The sequence below is a fragment of the Nyctereutes procyonoides genome, unplaced genomic scaffold (genome assembly GCF_905146905.1).
Source record: "Nyctereutes procyonoides isolate TBG_1078 unplaced genomic scaffold, NYPRO_anot_genome, whole genome shotgun sequence".
Classification (NCBI taxonomy): domain Eukaryota; kingdom Metazoa; phylum Chordata; class Mammalia; order Carnivora; family Canidae; genus Nyctereutes; species Nyctereutes procyonoides.
In genome coordinates, this window is record NW_026575121.1 from 57,491,145 (window position 1) to 57,504,933 (window position 13,789).

General features: G+C 39.0%; 1 protein-coding gene across 1 annotated transcript in view; it reads left to right on the forward strand.

Annotated features, from left to right (window-relative positions):
• The window catches only part of MYO16 (myosin XVI), a 444,013-nt gene that overhangs the window by 137,796 nt on the left and 292,428 nt on the right, over nucleotides 1–13,789 (forward strand). The window contains exon 10 of the mRNA XM_055335623.1: nucleotides 5,813–5,923. Within this exon, the coding sequence (XP_055191598.1) occupies nucleotides 5,813–5,923 (111 nt within the window). The remainder of the gene's footprint in view (nucleotides 1–5,812; nucleotides 5,924–13,789) is intronic.

Consider the following 13,789-nt stretch of genomic DNA (forward strand, 5'->3'; position numbering starts at 1 on the left):
CTATAAAGTTATAACACATTTACCAAGAATAGAGTAAAAATGCAGTAAGATGCATTTAATGTTTTTATTGTAATTATTTAAATGGACGATACATTAGGTTTTGCCGGAATGGCTGAATTTATCTGCTCTTGATGTAATTCTGGTCAACACATCCACCGTGCTTTATTTTTATCAATGGAAATGTAGATGACTTTAGACAATAATGATGCAAAATTATGGTTTATATTAACATTTCAACACTTCAACATGCATCCGCCTGCATTGTCTTAATCGTCAACATACCACTATGGGCAAATTATTATGCCTTTTCATTACTTAAGCTCAATTTACAAATTAAGTTTTTTTTAAGGTTTATTTATTCATTTAAGAGAGAACACGTGCATGTGTGTGAGTGGGGGAGGGGCCTGGGGAAGGGGTGAACCGACTCCCCACTGAGCGTGGAGCCCAGTGCAGGGCTCCAACTCCAGACTCTGAGATCATGACCTGAGCTGAAACCAAGAGTCAGACACCCAACCGCCTGAGCCACCCAGGCAACACAAATTAAGTTTTAAAATGACTGAGCTCCAGAACTGTCAGTGCATTGCTGAGAATCACAGGTGTATCTTTTACTCTGGATCCAGCTCTGTATCCGGGGTACTGCAAGGAGCATCCTTCCAGAGCCCTGCTGACCTGTGGTGGTCCTATAGATGGGAGGCAGGTTGGCATCTCCTGGCTGCATGTGCGGTCGTGGACTCTTGAAGACTGGCAAGAATTCTCTCTCTGTGGTACATGCCCAGACCCATGTACCCAAAAGTGTAACTCCTCAGCCAAGCAAAGCAATAGTCAGTGAAAGGACCTGACAGGTGTTACCATCTGTTGTAGAACCTTCTAACAGAATAACAAAAGCAGGGGAAAATAATTAAAATGCTGTCTGGGCATGGTGATGAGTTTAAGCTTTAGAAAATTTAGTATTTCTCAGAATATCACCCTCTTCCCTGGTAGGACCATCCCAGTCACCTCACTTATTTTTTCCTGACTTCCTCTTTCTTCTTTATTCATGAATATTTGGTTCTTTCCTCAAGATACTGTCATTTTTCTCCCACTTGTGAGACCACCTGTTGTGTCCACTGGACTTTTTTTTTAAAGATTTTATTTATTTATTCATGAGAGACAGAGAGAGGCAGAGACATGGGCAGAGGGAGGTGAGCCTGATGCAGGACTCGACCCCAGGACCCTGGGATCATGACCTGAGCCAAAGGCAGACGCTCAGCCACTGAGCCACCCAGTGGATGTACAGTTTCTGCACATATACTGCTAATCTTCCAGAGGGAAAAGTCACAAACAAAATGGTAAAGGTTTTGGTACTCCAAGTGATGTTGAGAAGTGGAGACCAGGAATCCAGGAAGTCAGAATGTTTCCAAAACTTTAGTTCCCTTTGGGTCTCGAAATATTTCTCCAAGTGTTTCTCTGAAGTTCTTCCTGACTTTCTATCCTAAACTATATCTAGTTTATATTCTACATATTTCCTTTAACCTAGATATATAGGAATATATAACTTCATAGAAATCATAGTGGTCAATCTTAGAGAGGATGTTAATCTTTTTTGTGTACTTGTCCATCTCTGTTTTGCCTTGTGGTATAATCACTTGGTGGACTTTGGCTGTAGACATTATCGAGCCTACAGCTAGAACATAAAATATTCAAAGCTGTATTTTTCTTTTTCTTTCCATTTGCTAGCAGGTGACCCAGTGCTTTTGAAATCTTTATAAAGAATGTGTCTGTTTGGGGGTGCCTGGGAGGCTCAGTCAAGTAAGCATTCACCTTTGGCTCAGGTCATGATCTATCTCAGGGTTCTGGAATTGAGTCCCATGTCAGACTCTCTGCTCAGTGGGGAGCCTGCTTCTCCCTCTCCTCCTTCCTCATTCTCTCACTATCTCTCTCTCTCATATAAATAAAACCTTAAAAAAAAGTGAGAGTGTGTGCCTTTGGTAGCCTTGCTTAAGATTATGAAAGCTTCCTTCCTGATCATTTTGGGATCCTGATGTGATAAATGCCAGGAATGCCTCCCCTGACTGGCTCCCACACTGTATTTGTCACATTGCATTACTGCAGACAGGCTAGGGCGTCTTCACATTTTTACTGCCAGCCTAGTATTTTCCCTAACCCGAGAAACAGCTGTGCCACTGTAGATGGAAATCCTCAAGAATACCAATGACATGTCTGCAATAACTCTTTCGGGCTTGCCGGAACAAATGTGGGACTTCTGTTAGTACTCTTCATGCTTTTTCTAAACATACACCCAGAAATTTGCATGGAGCTTGTTAGAGCTGTGGTTATAAGAGGAAGTTTATTATCTTAGAAATGTAAACCATTTCTTCCAAAGAAAAAAATCGTATTTTTGATTTGTCTCCTTTTTTTGATGCTTTGGGAGTTAAATATGTATGCTAACTCGATGGAGACTTTTGTCTTATTTTTGCATTGTTCAAAGTTATTGCTATCCATTATTGGCTTGTAGCATCTCATGTAAATGCATGAGTATGTAGATATGCGTGTATTAATGTGTGCGTGTATAATGTGTATAGATATAGATACACACAACCATATCAGCTTTCCGGGGTGCATATCTGCCTGTATGTCTCCGTGTACATTTTTGTACTTTCAGGAAGTGCTTGCAGAGACTCTGGAAAGAAAAGATATTTACATCCGTCCCTGAATTGATCATGAAAGTTTCCTTTTATGTCTGTCTCTATATAAAGACTTTTTGCCAGTAGGGTTTTATTTCTTGGAAATACATGCTTACCATTCGTACTTATTTTCTAAACTACTTTTCGTATCTAAGGGCAAACACTTGCGTCTGTAATCCTGGGATACAGAGCAGTTGTCTATAGGTAAACCTTCTATCTCATCTCTGCTGATCCCAAGCAATAAATCTGGTGCAGTTGCAGGCACAGTGGGCTGCAGTACTTCCTTCCTCTTGCCCCAGTGCCCTGACGGGACACATCCCATCCCTTTTCCCCTCTGCTGCCAACCACAACCTGCTTCTTCCTGCTGTGCTGCTCACCAGCAACTTTCTGGCTCTTTGTGACTTCAGGGCTCCCTCCCTGGCCCTCTTCTCCCACACAGGGAGGCTGTGTGACCACAGGGAAACCATGTGGCCTCTTTGGACATTAAGCTTTGCACCTACTAATTAAGGATGTTGGATGGTATCAGTGAATTTCAAACTTCTTATTTTTTTATTTTTTAAAGACTTTTATTTATTTATTCATGAGAGACACAGAGACAGAAAAGCAGAGATATAGGCAGAGAGAGACAGGCTCCATGCAGGGAGCCCCATGTGGGACTAGATCCCAGAACTCCAGGATCACGCCCTGGGCCAAAGGTGAGGCACTTAACCACTGAGCCACCCAGGCGTCCCAATTTCAAACTTTTTAAAATGATTATTTCACAGCAGATCCTTTCTTAAAAAAGGGATGTGTGAAAGAAAGCTCCAGTTTTTAAAGCAGAGGAAAGCTGATGGCTTCTGCTGAGAGCCACAGAGATTGGCCCAGAACCCTCCACAAATGCCTGCCTCACCCCTTCCTCCAAAGACAGTCCTCATGGAAGTTGGCAGGAAGTTTACCTTTGGTGCTTGCAATCCTCTCCCGAGGTAACGCTGCACCCCATTACTGCACACTTGTCTGCAGAGCAGGTGCCTTGCTGGGCCTCGTTGGAAACTAAACCTCACAGCCGCTGTGCGGGACATCCAGTTGTCTTTCATATTCTAAGAGACAATTGAAAGTGTCTTAGTAATGTGAGGAATAAAAACATTCAACGTCCCCCAGCCGGGAAGATACAGCACTGAGATTTAACACACTTACCCCCATGAATGTAAAAAATAATCAATGCCTTACAGGTGCTTCAGTTTCCCTGCATTTTTAGGGTAGGGAAGCTCAAATCAGCATGTAAGATTTTTACCAAATTAGTGCAACTGATGAAAAATGCAGAGGGGAACCCTGCATGGGTCAGACAGCCTGCTGGTTGCTTCCCTGGCAGCATTTTGGGCCTATGAGACTCTTTAATGTAGAACTAAGGGTATAATGTTTAAAAAAAAAACAAAATAAAACAAACAGATATCACACAATCCCAAAATTGGGTTGTCAAAACCAATTGAAGACTATCAGGAGAGGCAAAGCATTATGACTTTTATTTTTTATCCCCAAGTACCGACTCTTGGATTCCACTCCTGATGATTTAAGTAAATATTTCTGATAGAGTGTTCAAGCTATGCCTCTAATTAAAATTAACTAATTAACTATTTTTAATGAGACTATGTGATATGCTCTTTACAGGTTAATTCTGGAAGATATTTTCAAGCATATTTCTTTTAAATGCTGCAAAAACAGAGAGAAATGAACTCAGGTGTTGGTTGAATATGTGCATGTGCAGTGAGGAAAGGCTTGTTCTTGACCTTTATGAGGTCTCGAGTATTTTACAAATCAATTTTTAATGCATAAACAACTTTCTTTTGGAAGATGGTGTTTGCCACTTACACAAGTGGTGGTATGTCTAATACCAGAGAGCCCACTGCAGGACACCCTTCTGAGAGGAAGAAAGAAAACCACTCCTCTGACCATTTGAGATTCCCAGTAAAGAATGTGAGTTTCCATTGTGAATACTGAAGGATTAGAAGCTGTCTGGGCAAGCACTGACTTGAATTTGTGACCTCTTGCGAAAGAGTGCATTTTGTGAACTAGTCACTCATATCAGAGAAATAATCCTACATTTAGATTTCTTTAATGTGCATTATTTGTCAATGCCATAACCATTTAGCTGATAAATAGTAATATTTAAGTTCGAATTATTTAACAGTGATACATATAATAGTAAGATGTATAATGCCAATGTAAATGCAAAGGCAAATGCAAATATGGAATACAAACACGAATAAAAATAAAGCAAATAAGCTTACTGTTATTAAAAATTCACTATGTGCACCAGTGAACTCACTGAGGCATTGATAAGAATGTTCTTGGTCTTTGGCTCCTCTCTGTTTATCAAATGTCTGCTTTGCACAGCATATCTTGTATGTAAAATTAGACATTGCCCATTACGAACTTGTAAGTAAGGAATTTTTCATCCAACTAAGTCACCCAAATCTATCTTTTTTACTTGAAATATTTCCCAGTTTTTTAACTCTTGTCACTTTCTATTAAATTGAATAGGGAAGCATGTTTTCCTTTATGGCAGAATTATCTTAATCTCATAGTTACTTTCATTTTAAGAGTCACATAGAAAAGAATAAGAATCCCAACCCAGAATTCTAGTCTTCCTTTAAAAATCTGGCCTCCTCCTACATGTACGTGGAAACTAAATTCCAGGCTTCCTGGGTCCTTCACCATGCCAACAACAGTAATAGGAGAAGTTTTGCTTTAGTTTTGGAAACACTGTAGATACATGAGCTTTTCAGCTGCTGGTCTTCAAGGACTCAGAACAGCTCAGAGCTGCCTACATTTTAAACGAGGACTGGGAAAGTCAATGTGCTGAAATGATTTTGGCCATCAAATGCCTTTGCAGCACAGCAGGTAACGCTGGGAGTGCTTGTGTCAGCGAGTGTGGGAGCATGCATGCACGCTCCTGGGCAAAGAACAGAAATTCTCATCTGAATACATGTCTCTGTGGCTATTGAATTTTTTTTTGTCCCTTATGAGTGAACCATTTCATCGTTTAATAACAGTTTCAAACTCACATGGTCTTTAAACTTTTGACATGTAATTGAAAATGGAACATCCAGCTGTGAAGAAAGTTGATTGGAAAGCAATTAGAATAGCTCTTATTTATTTTTTTCCCCCCTGAGGTCAAGCTGATGCCTCCTGCTCCCAGTGATGACCTGGCTACGCTCAGCGAGCTGAACGATGGCACCCTGCTTTATGAAATTCAGAAGCGCTTTGGGAACAATCAGATATACGTAAGTGCCTTTGAGATTGCCTTGTGCACTGCTTTGTCTCGCTGCCAATTTTCACAAGGAAAGGGCTTGTTGTTTCTGGTCATCAGCATACCTTAAGGTCAATTTCTTGGAGTTTGGGTTCATTCTGATTTAGTTCTAAGGCAAGTTCAGCAAAGATCTAAATTGCAGAGTTGTTAAGTGAAAGTTAATACCCTGTGGGCAGGGGTGCCTGGGGGGCTCAGTCAGGTAAGCATTCGCCTTTGGCTCAGGTTATGATCTCAGGCTCCTGGAATCTAGTCCCGTGTCAGGCTCCCTGCTCAGTGGGAGTCTGCTTCTCCCCCTCTCTCTCTCTACCCGCTCCCCCTGCTTGTGCTTTCTTTCTATCTCCTTCTCTCTCAAATAAATGAAATCTTAAAAAAAAAAAAAAAAACCCGCAGAAAGACAATAGTCTTGTTGTTGAGTTTGGTATGGAAGATCTTGCTAGAAGCAGCAGGATCTGCAGGTCCCTTCTAAAGATGCTGTTTGCTTCTTGTACTTCGCGTGCGAGACCTGGAAATGGAAGCTAAAGGGGATAAGTTCACTGTGCTTGAAGGGTGTCCTCTCTATTTGCATGAAAACAGAAACTACTGTCTCTTTATCAGGAAATGCTTTATCTGTAAAGTAAATAATTTATACACCAATCTCTGATAACAAGATACAAATAGATGCCTCAGATGACAGCATGGAGAATTAATTTGCTGTGGTTCGGCCCTGGTTATATGTGTTATGTCTTCCAATATGCAGAACAATTTAGACACTGTGTCATCTCAGTCCCTGACTGTCTAGTCCGTCTGTCTGTCTCTGTCTCCTTGATTTTGTTATGTTCCACTCAGAGCAATTCAATCAGAATGTCTATAGAGAAATCTGATTATGCCCCTAGGTGCTGTCCCTTTTTGATAACACCCTTTCCCCACTACTCTACTAAGAAATTGATTAAGTAATTTTCATGTAAATGTGAAGTCTGCGATTTCCTTTGGAATAACAAATCATCAGGTGCTGATTAGCCTACAAAATTCAGTGCAGCATCTTAATGTTCGGATGTATTGCCTGACACTGTAAATAGACTAAAAGTTACATCCTTCTATCAAAATGAATGGGATCGAGTCCTTGGCATAAAGTGGTGAAAGGTGATAACTTTGCTCTCTGGGACTGGCCTGTTAACTTGCATATTAGTATTCCATTTTCTCACCTTTCCAACACTGTGCTGTTTCTTCTTCCTAACTTTGTAATTATATTACCAGAAGACCACTGCTTAAATTGTTTTGGATTTCTTCATGTCCTTCATGCTTCTCGAGTGCCTCTGTCTCCCAAACATCCACTTGGTCTGCCTTCCACTTTAGTGGTCACCATCCTCATCAAAGTCACTGCCATCTCTTCTCCAACAACCTTCTAACTGTCCCAAGGAAACCTTGTTCCCTTTCAATCCCATCTCACCAGGAGCTAGAGTCATTCTTTTTTTTTTTATGATTTTATTTATTTATTCATGAGAGACACAGAGAGAGGCAGAGACATAGGCAGAGGGAGAAGAAGGCTCCCTGTGGGGAGCCCGATGTGAGACTTGATCCTAGGACCCTGGGATCACGACCTGAGCCAAAGCAGATGCTCAACCACTGAGCCACCCAAGTGCCCCTGGAGTCATTCTTTGAACAAATGTAACTTTGACACTCCCAGTCTTAAAGCTTCTCTGTGGCTTATCACTTTTCATGAGAGGATAGCCACAATCTTCATTCATGATCCGGCTCCCAGTGGGACTTGATGCTCTTAGCCACCAGTGATTGCCCTCTTGCCTGTGTCAGGATTTTCCTTGGGCTAGTTTTCTTCCCTCTAATTTTTTCTTTCTAGCCCATGAAATAAACAGTTAGCTCTGTAAACTCCCACTTGGAAGTTCTTCAGTCTTTCAGTAAACCTCACCAGACCTTTCTGATTAAGTCACAATGGATCTTTTTTCTCACTGCTTGGGGTTAGATATCTCAGTGGTGATTTGGTGAGTGCCTAGCTGCTGTGCTAGATTCTGGCACTGTGACAATAGGATCCATGCTGAGTTTGCTCACTGCGAGGCCTGGTCAAGCACTTTCCAATCTCAAGTGACGAGGACATCCTATCTGTTTATCAGAGTCAGGACTCCAACTGCTCCACACACTGGACCATCTTCTTAGATACTCTCCGCCCACTGGGTTTCTCTTTCTATCTGGATCATGCAGAATTAATATTCCCTGCTTTACTAAGGCTCACATAAAATATAAATTTGCCACTGCGTGAGACATGAGTTTTCTTTTTTCCATGCCTGAAATATTGAAGGGCTAAATCATTTGGGATCAGTTTTGTGATGAGTGCTCCAAGTTATGTTATTTGAACTCGCCTTTAATAGATAGACAAACCATTTAAACATTATTGATTGAATAATAACAAGTGCTTCTCAGAGTTTATCCTGTGGACCATTGGATGTGCAAACTTTTTATTCCCATTCTGTAGTGAGAGTAGGCATTTAGAACCTCTTATGACAATTTGATGGTTTAATTTCTGTCTGTTGAATCTAATTAGAATCCAGGCTTGCATTTTATGTCTTTGTCTGTTTTCAATGCCATGTTTACAGGAATTCATTTTTATTACATTTTAAGAAAGTATCCATCCACGATGAATTGGAAACAGAAGTGTTCCTTCCCACAAATACAAAAGCTCTGGTTTCAGATGTTGTGTTCAGAGTTGGTCATTTGACCTCTACACCCACTCTGTCTACACGTTCCTCCCTGCCCCAGTTTACTCTTCTCCTAGTTTCAGACCTAAGTGCCTAGGTAGAGTATTGATACTGGTCTTTCTTCTACGTCCCACATTTGATGTTCCTGCAAATCTCAGCAGCTCTCCTTTCAAAATATGCACAGAATGGACTTCCACTACTGCCGCAGGCCCATCGGAGCCAACATAACGCATGTTGGCTGAATTAATTGTCTAACCAGGATTTTCATTACTTTTTGCTGTGATCTGACTGGTTATATAAGATGATATTTCAAAACAGTCTGTTAAGTTACTCTTTGTTTTTCTTTCCTTTTTTCTTTCCCTCTCTCTTTTTTTCCTTTTGGTGCCAAAATTCAGGAGCAAACATAACTTGCCCTTTTAATTAAGTGTATATCATTTCAGTTGGATATCAGATTGGGAAAGTTCCAAACATCCCATAGCAGTAGGACATGCTCAAACCGTCAAACAAAATGAATTGTAAGAGATGAAGTGTTGGCTTGCTAAATAATGCAAAGAATAAAGGCATTTCTTTCTCTGAATCATTACTGTCAACTGGAACAGCAAAAATTGAGCATGTAATCAAATTTCTTAGTGGATGGCAGATAAATACGGAGGATGAGAGGCTCATAAAGAAAGAAACCCCCAAATAAACACAGGCTCCTGTTGCACCTGGTTTAGCCAGGTAGTCAGCCTGGCTCACTTGACCACTTACTAATTGAACGTTTCCCTCCAGGTGACCCCATGGGATGTAGTGGGTCTTCTCTGTAAGAACAGTGCAAGAGGCTAAAGTTGGCAAGCTTGTATCAGAAGTTGAAGTCTCCGTCACTTCAAGGATATGTGAAATTATGTAGACAGATGCATTTTCCCCCAGCTGCCACTGCCCCCCAGCCTGGAATCTAAAGCCTCACCTACCATTTTCGATACTTGGCATGTCATTCCCCTGTCATTCCACTCCACCTCATAGACCCTCGTGAGCCATCTAAAAACAAAATAAAACAAAAGATGAGGTAAAGGAAATCTGTAGGTGTCTAAATTTAAAAAAAGAAAATTCGGGATCCCTGGGTGGCGCACAGGTTTGGCGCCTGCCTTTGGCCCGGGGCGCGATCCTGGAGTCCCGGAATCGAATCCCACATTGGGCTCCCGGTGCATGGAGCCTGCTTCTCCCTCTGCCTGTGTCTCTACCTCTCTCTCTCTCTCTCTATCATAAATAAATTTAAAAAATTAAAAGAAAGGAAAATTCTTTCTCTGCAAAACATTTACAAGTTACCTTTCTTCAAAGCGACTTCCTGAGAATGTGGCAAAAGCCTATATAAACTCATCCCTTAGGAGTCTCTTGTTAACATTCAGATAGCATTTTTCTAGACTGTTTTTTAATTTATCACAAAATTCACTTGTAAAGACAGTCTCAAGCTCCTTCAATAATTAGATCGACATGGAAATGATATCTCAGTATGAAAGTGCAATTTAGAAGTATTTTTATTTTATTTGAAAGTTCCTCAGTTTTCCTTCCTGAGCAGATCTCTCCTTTCTCTCTCAGTCTACCTTTTTTCTTCATTTTTCTGAGTAATCTTTGGATGCTTTGCTACAAAAGCCTTCATTTGATTCAGTCATTTTACTTCTTTTTTCTCCTCTCCTTGGCTGTAGAGTCCTTCTTTTAAGTCAATGTTGTTTTGAATCACAACATCTAAAGAAAGTCGTACACCACTCATGGGTGTATATTTCATTTTCATTTGGGGAACATGCCCAGGTGAACAGCAGCTTCATAAAGAAGGGGAATATAAGAAACCCCTTCTCTGGTTTACCTTAAGCATTACAGAATAGTTTGGCAAACATAGCTATGGATTCATTTTGTATTTTTTTCTGTACTTTATATAAAAGAACTCACCCTGGTGTGTTCTCTTCTGCATGTGCCAACTTTCATTCATTGTAGTTTTTCTGATAACCATCTAATCTCTTGCTTTTGGCAGCAGCTACCCATTTTTACTTCTGTAAAATTAGCTGCTGTGTGAATATATCCTCTTTATTTGCTCTACAGTGGCGGAGCACTTGAGTTGTCTCCATTGTTTGGTTATTGAATTATGCTGTTACAATTATGTAAATTATATGGATAATACTGTTATAAACCATCTTGTGCCTTTTTTGGTGACGTGTACCCAAGGATTTCCTTGGGGGCAGTGTAGAGCCGTTTTCTGGGGGCATGCACCGAGCCCTGGAATGCCACAGCATCACAGTTACCTTCAGACTGAGTGGATACAGTCGAACACTTTTTCAGAGTGGTTACACTCCTGCCAGGACTTTGGGTTTCCTCAACCTCACCAACACTCAGTATAATCAGTGTTGGCTGTGGTATTAGTGGTCTTAACAGATGCTAGCCATTCTGGTGGTTGTGGTATCCTATTGTGATTTTGGTGACTACAGTGGTAATGGTGACCAGTACATGTGTGTCACTCACTTGGCCATCTCATCTCATGAGGTGCCCATTCAGTTATATTGACATTTTAAAATAACTGGATTGTTTTACTTTTCTTCTTGATATGTGGGGATTTTTATACATTCAGGATATTCTTTGTCAGATACACATATGTCCAAGCATTTTTTTCCCAGTTTGTGGATTGCATTTTCATCTTCTAGGAGGTCTGTAGATGGATAGAAGCTTGCAGTTTTTGCAAAATTCTTTATGTTTAGCTTTTTGTGTGTCCCACGTAAGAAAATTTGGCCTAGGCCATTTTCCTATATTTTCTTCTTTCAATTTGGTTGTTTTAACTTTAACATTTAAGGTGTATTACCAGTGTGAAAGTGATTTCACTATGGTACAAGAGGAGGATCCAGAATAATGTTTCCCCAGATATATTCCCCCGCTGAGTTGCGCTGGCACCTTTGTGGTAACCAGATGACCATGGGGAGTAAGTCTGTCTCTAGAACCCATCTTCTGTTGTATGGATCCATTTTTGCCTAAACTGGTACTGAGATATCTTAATCACTATAGCAGTATAATAAATTTTGATTTATAGAAGTTGTCAGTGTATCATGGAAGGTTAATATCTTTCCTTTGTCCATGTTTAACTTCTCTGGAACATTCAAATTTTTTTAAACATAACAGATTTTATTTTTATATATTTTATTTATTCATTCATGAGAAACTCAGAGAGAGGGGCAGAGACATAGGCAGAGGGAGAAGCAGGCTCCCTGATGCGGGACTTGATCCCAGGATCCCGGGATCACACCCTGAGCCGAAGGCAGATGCTCAATCACTGTGCCACCCAGGTGCCGCACATTTTTAAATTTTTGATGTAGAAGTCTTGACCATTTATATTATATCTGTTTCTAGGCATTTTTCAACTTTTGATGCTGTAACAAAATGGTATTTTCTTATTGAAAATTACAAGCAAATTTCATTTTTGTATTGTGTATTAGAAATATAGAAATACAATTTGATTGTGAAATTCATATTTCATCTGCCAGACTTGCTAAATTCATTTGTAAATATTGATTTATATGGAGATTCTTTTGGATTTTCTCCATATACTACTGTATAGTATGTAATGACTTTTATTTTTATTTTCTAAATCTTGATAGTTTCCTTACTTTCTTTTCATGTTTTTTTTTCCCCCCATGGGATTGCACTCTTAATAAAAAGATGATGAGAGGTGACAATCCCTATTTCATTTTGGATCTCAGGAAAAAAATCATTAAGCAAGTTGTTTGCAGTAGCACTGTCATAGGTATGGCTAAATTTTATTAGATTAAGGAAGTTCTTTATATTAATTTTTAAAGTCATTTTAAATCAAGAGTGGGCATTGAATGCTCTTAAATACTTTTTGGCGTTTATTGAGATCATCATATGGCTTTTAGTCTTTACTCTTTAGTTTTAAAAATTATGAGTTGATTTACTAATATGAAGCCAAACTTACATTACTACAATAAAGCCAACTTAGTTGAAACAGATTATCTGTTGAATGTATTACTAGATTTAATTTGTCAATACTTTGCTCAGGATTTTTGCATATATTTAATGAAGGAGAACAATCTGTAATCTTCCTTTCTTTCAATATACTACTTAGGTTTATAATACAAAGTTTATGCAGGCATCTTAAAATGAAATGGTGTTCCAATTCCCAGTGAAGCTTAAATTTCTTTGTGGAAATGTTTTTAGACATAGATTCAAATTTCTTTTACAGAAAAAAACTGTCAGATGTTCTAAATCTTAACTCTGTTCGCTTTGGTAAGATGGTGGGTTATTGTCTACATTTTCTAAATATCCAAACTTAGTGACTAAGAAATGATTCCGAATGTCTCTTTATCTGTTTTCATGTCATACTGTCTTTAGTTAATGTAATACTTAGGATACTGGTAGTTTGTGCATTTTCTCTCGTTTTCTCAGTTGTACTCTAAAGTACTCACCTTTTTATTACATTGTTCAAAACACCACCTTTTGACTTTTGTTTACTGTTACATTAATTTCTGCTGTTATACTGATTATATTTCTATATAATTTGATGTAATTTAATGAGCTCCTTGAAAAGTATACTTAGATAATAATTTCCAGCCCTTCTTCTTTTTAACATTATAAATAGCACCTCATGCAATAATTTCCATACTAAGTATATCTTTAGTTGTGCCTCACAAATATGTTATAATCAAAATATTTTCTCATTTACATCATGGCTCCTTTTTTGACTTATAGATTATTTGCAGATGCATTATATAATTCCCAAACAGTGGGTGGTTTTCTAGATATACAGTATTAATTTGTCTTAATTCTACATGACCAGACTATATGCTCTGTGATTCAAGTCCTTTAAATGTAATGAAACTAGTCTGTGTTCAATTTCAATGAATTGTTAGATAACAGTGTTGTATATAAGTCAATTAATCACTTGGTAATTCTCTATTTCAAAATTTTGTCTCCTTATTCCATGAGTTACTGAGAAAAAGATTGTTTAAAATATTGACTATTATTGTGAATTTATTCTTCTCCTTACAGTTGTTTTTGCTTTGTATATTTTGTGCTAGATTTTAGTTTCATAGATATCTTAAATGCTGAATCTTTCCAACTGGTTTAACATTTTATCATTATGAAATGTTCCTTTTCATAACTTTTATTTTTGTGTATGT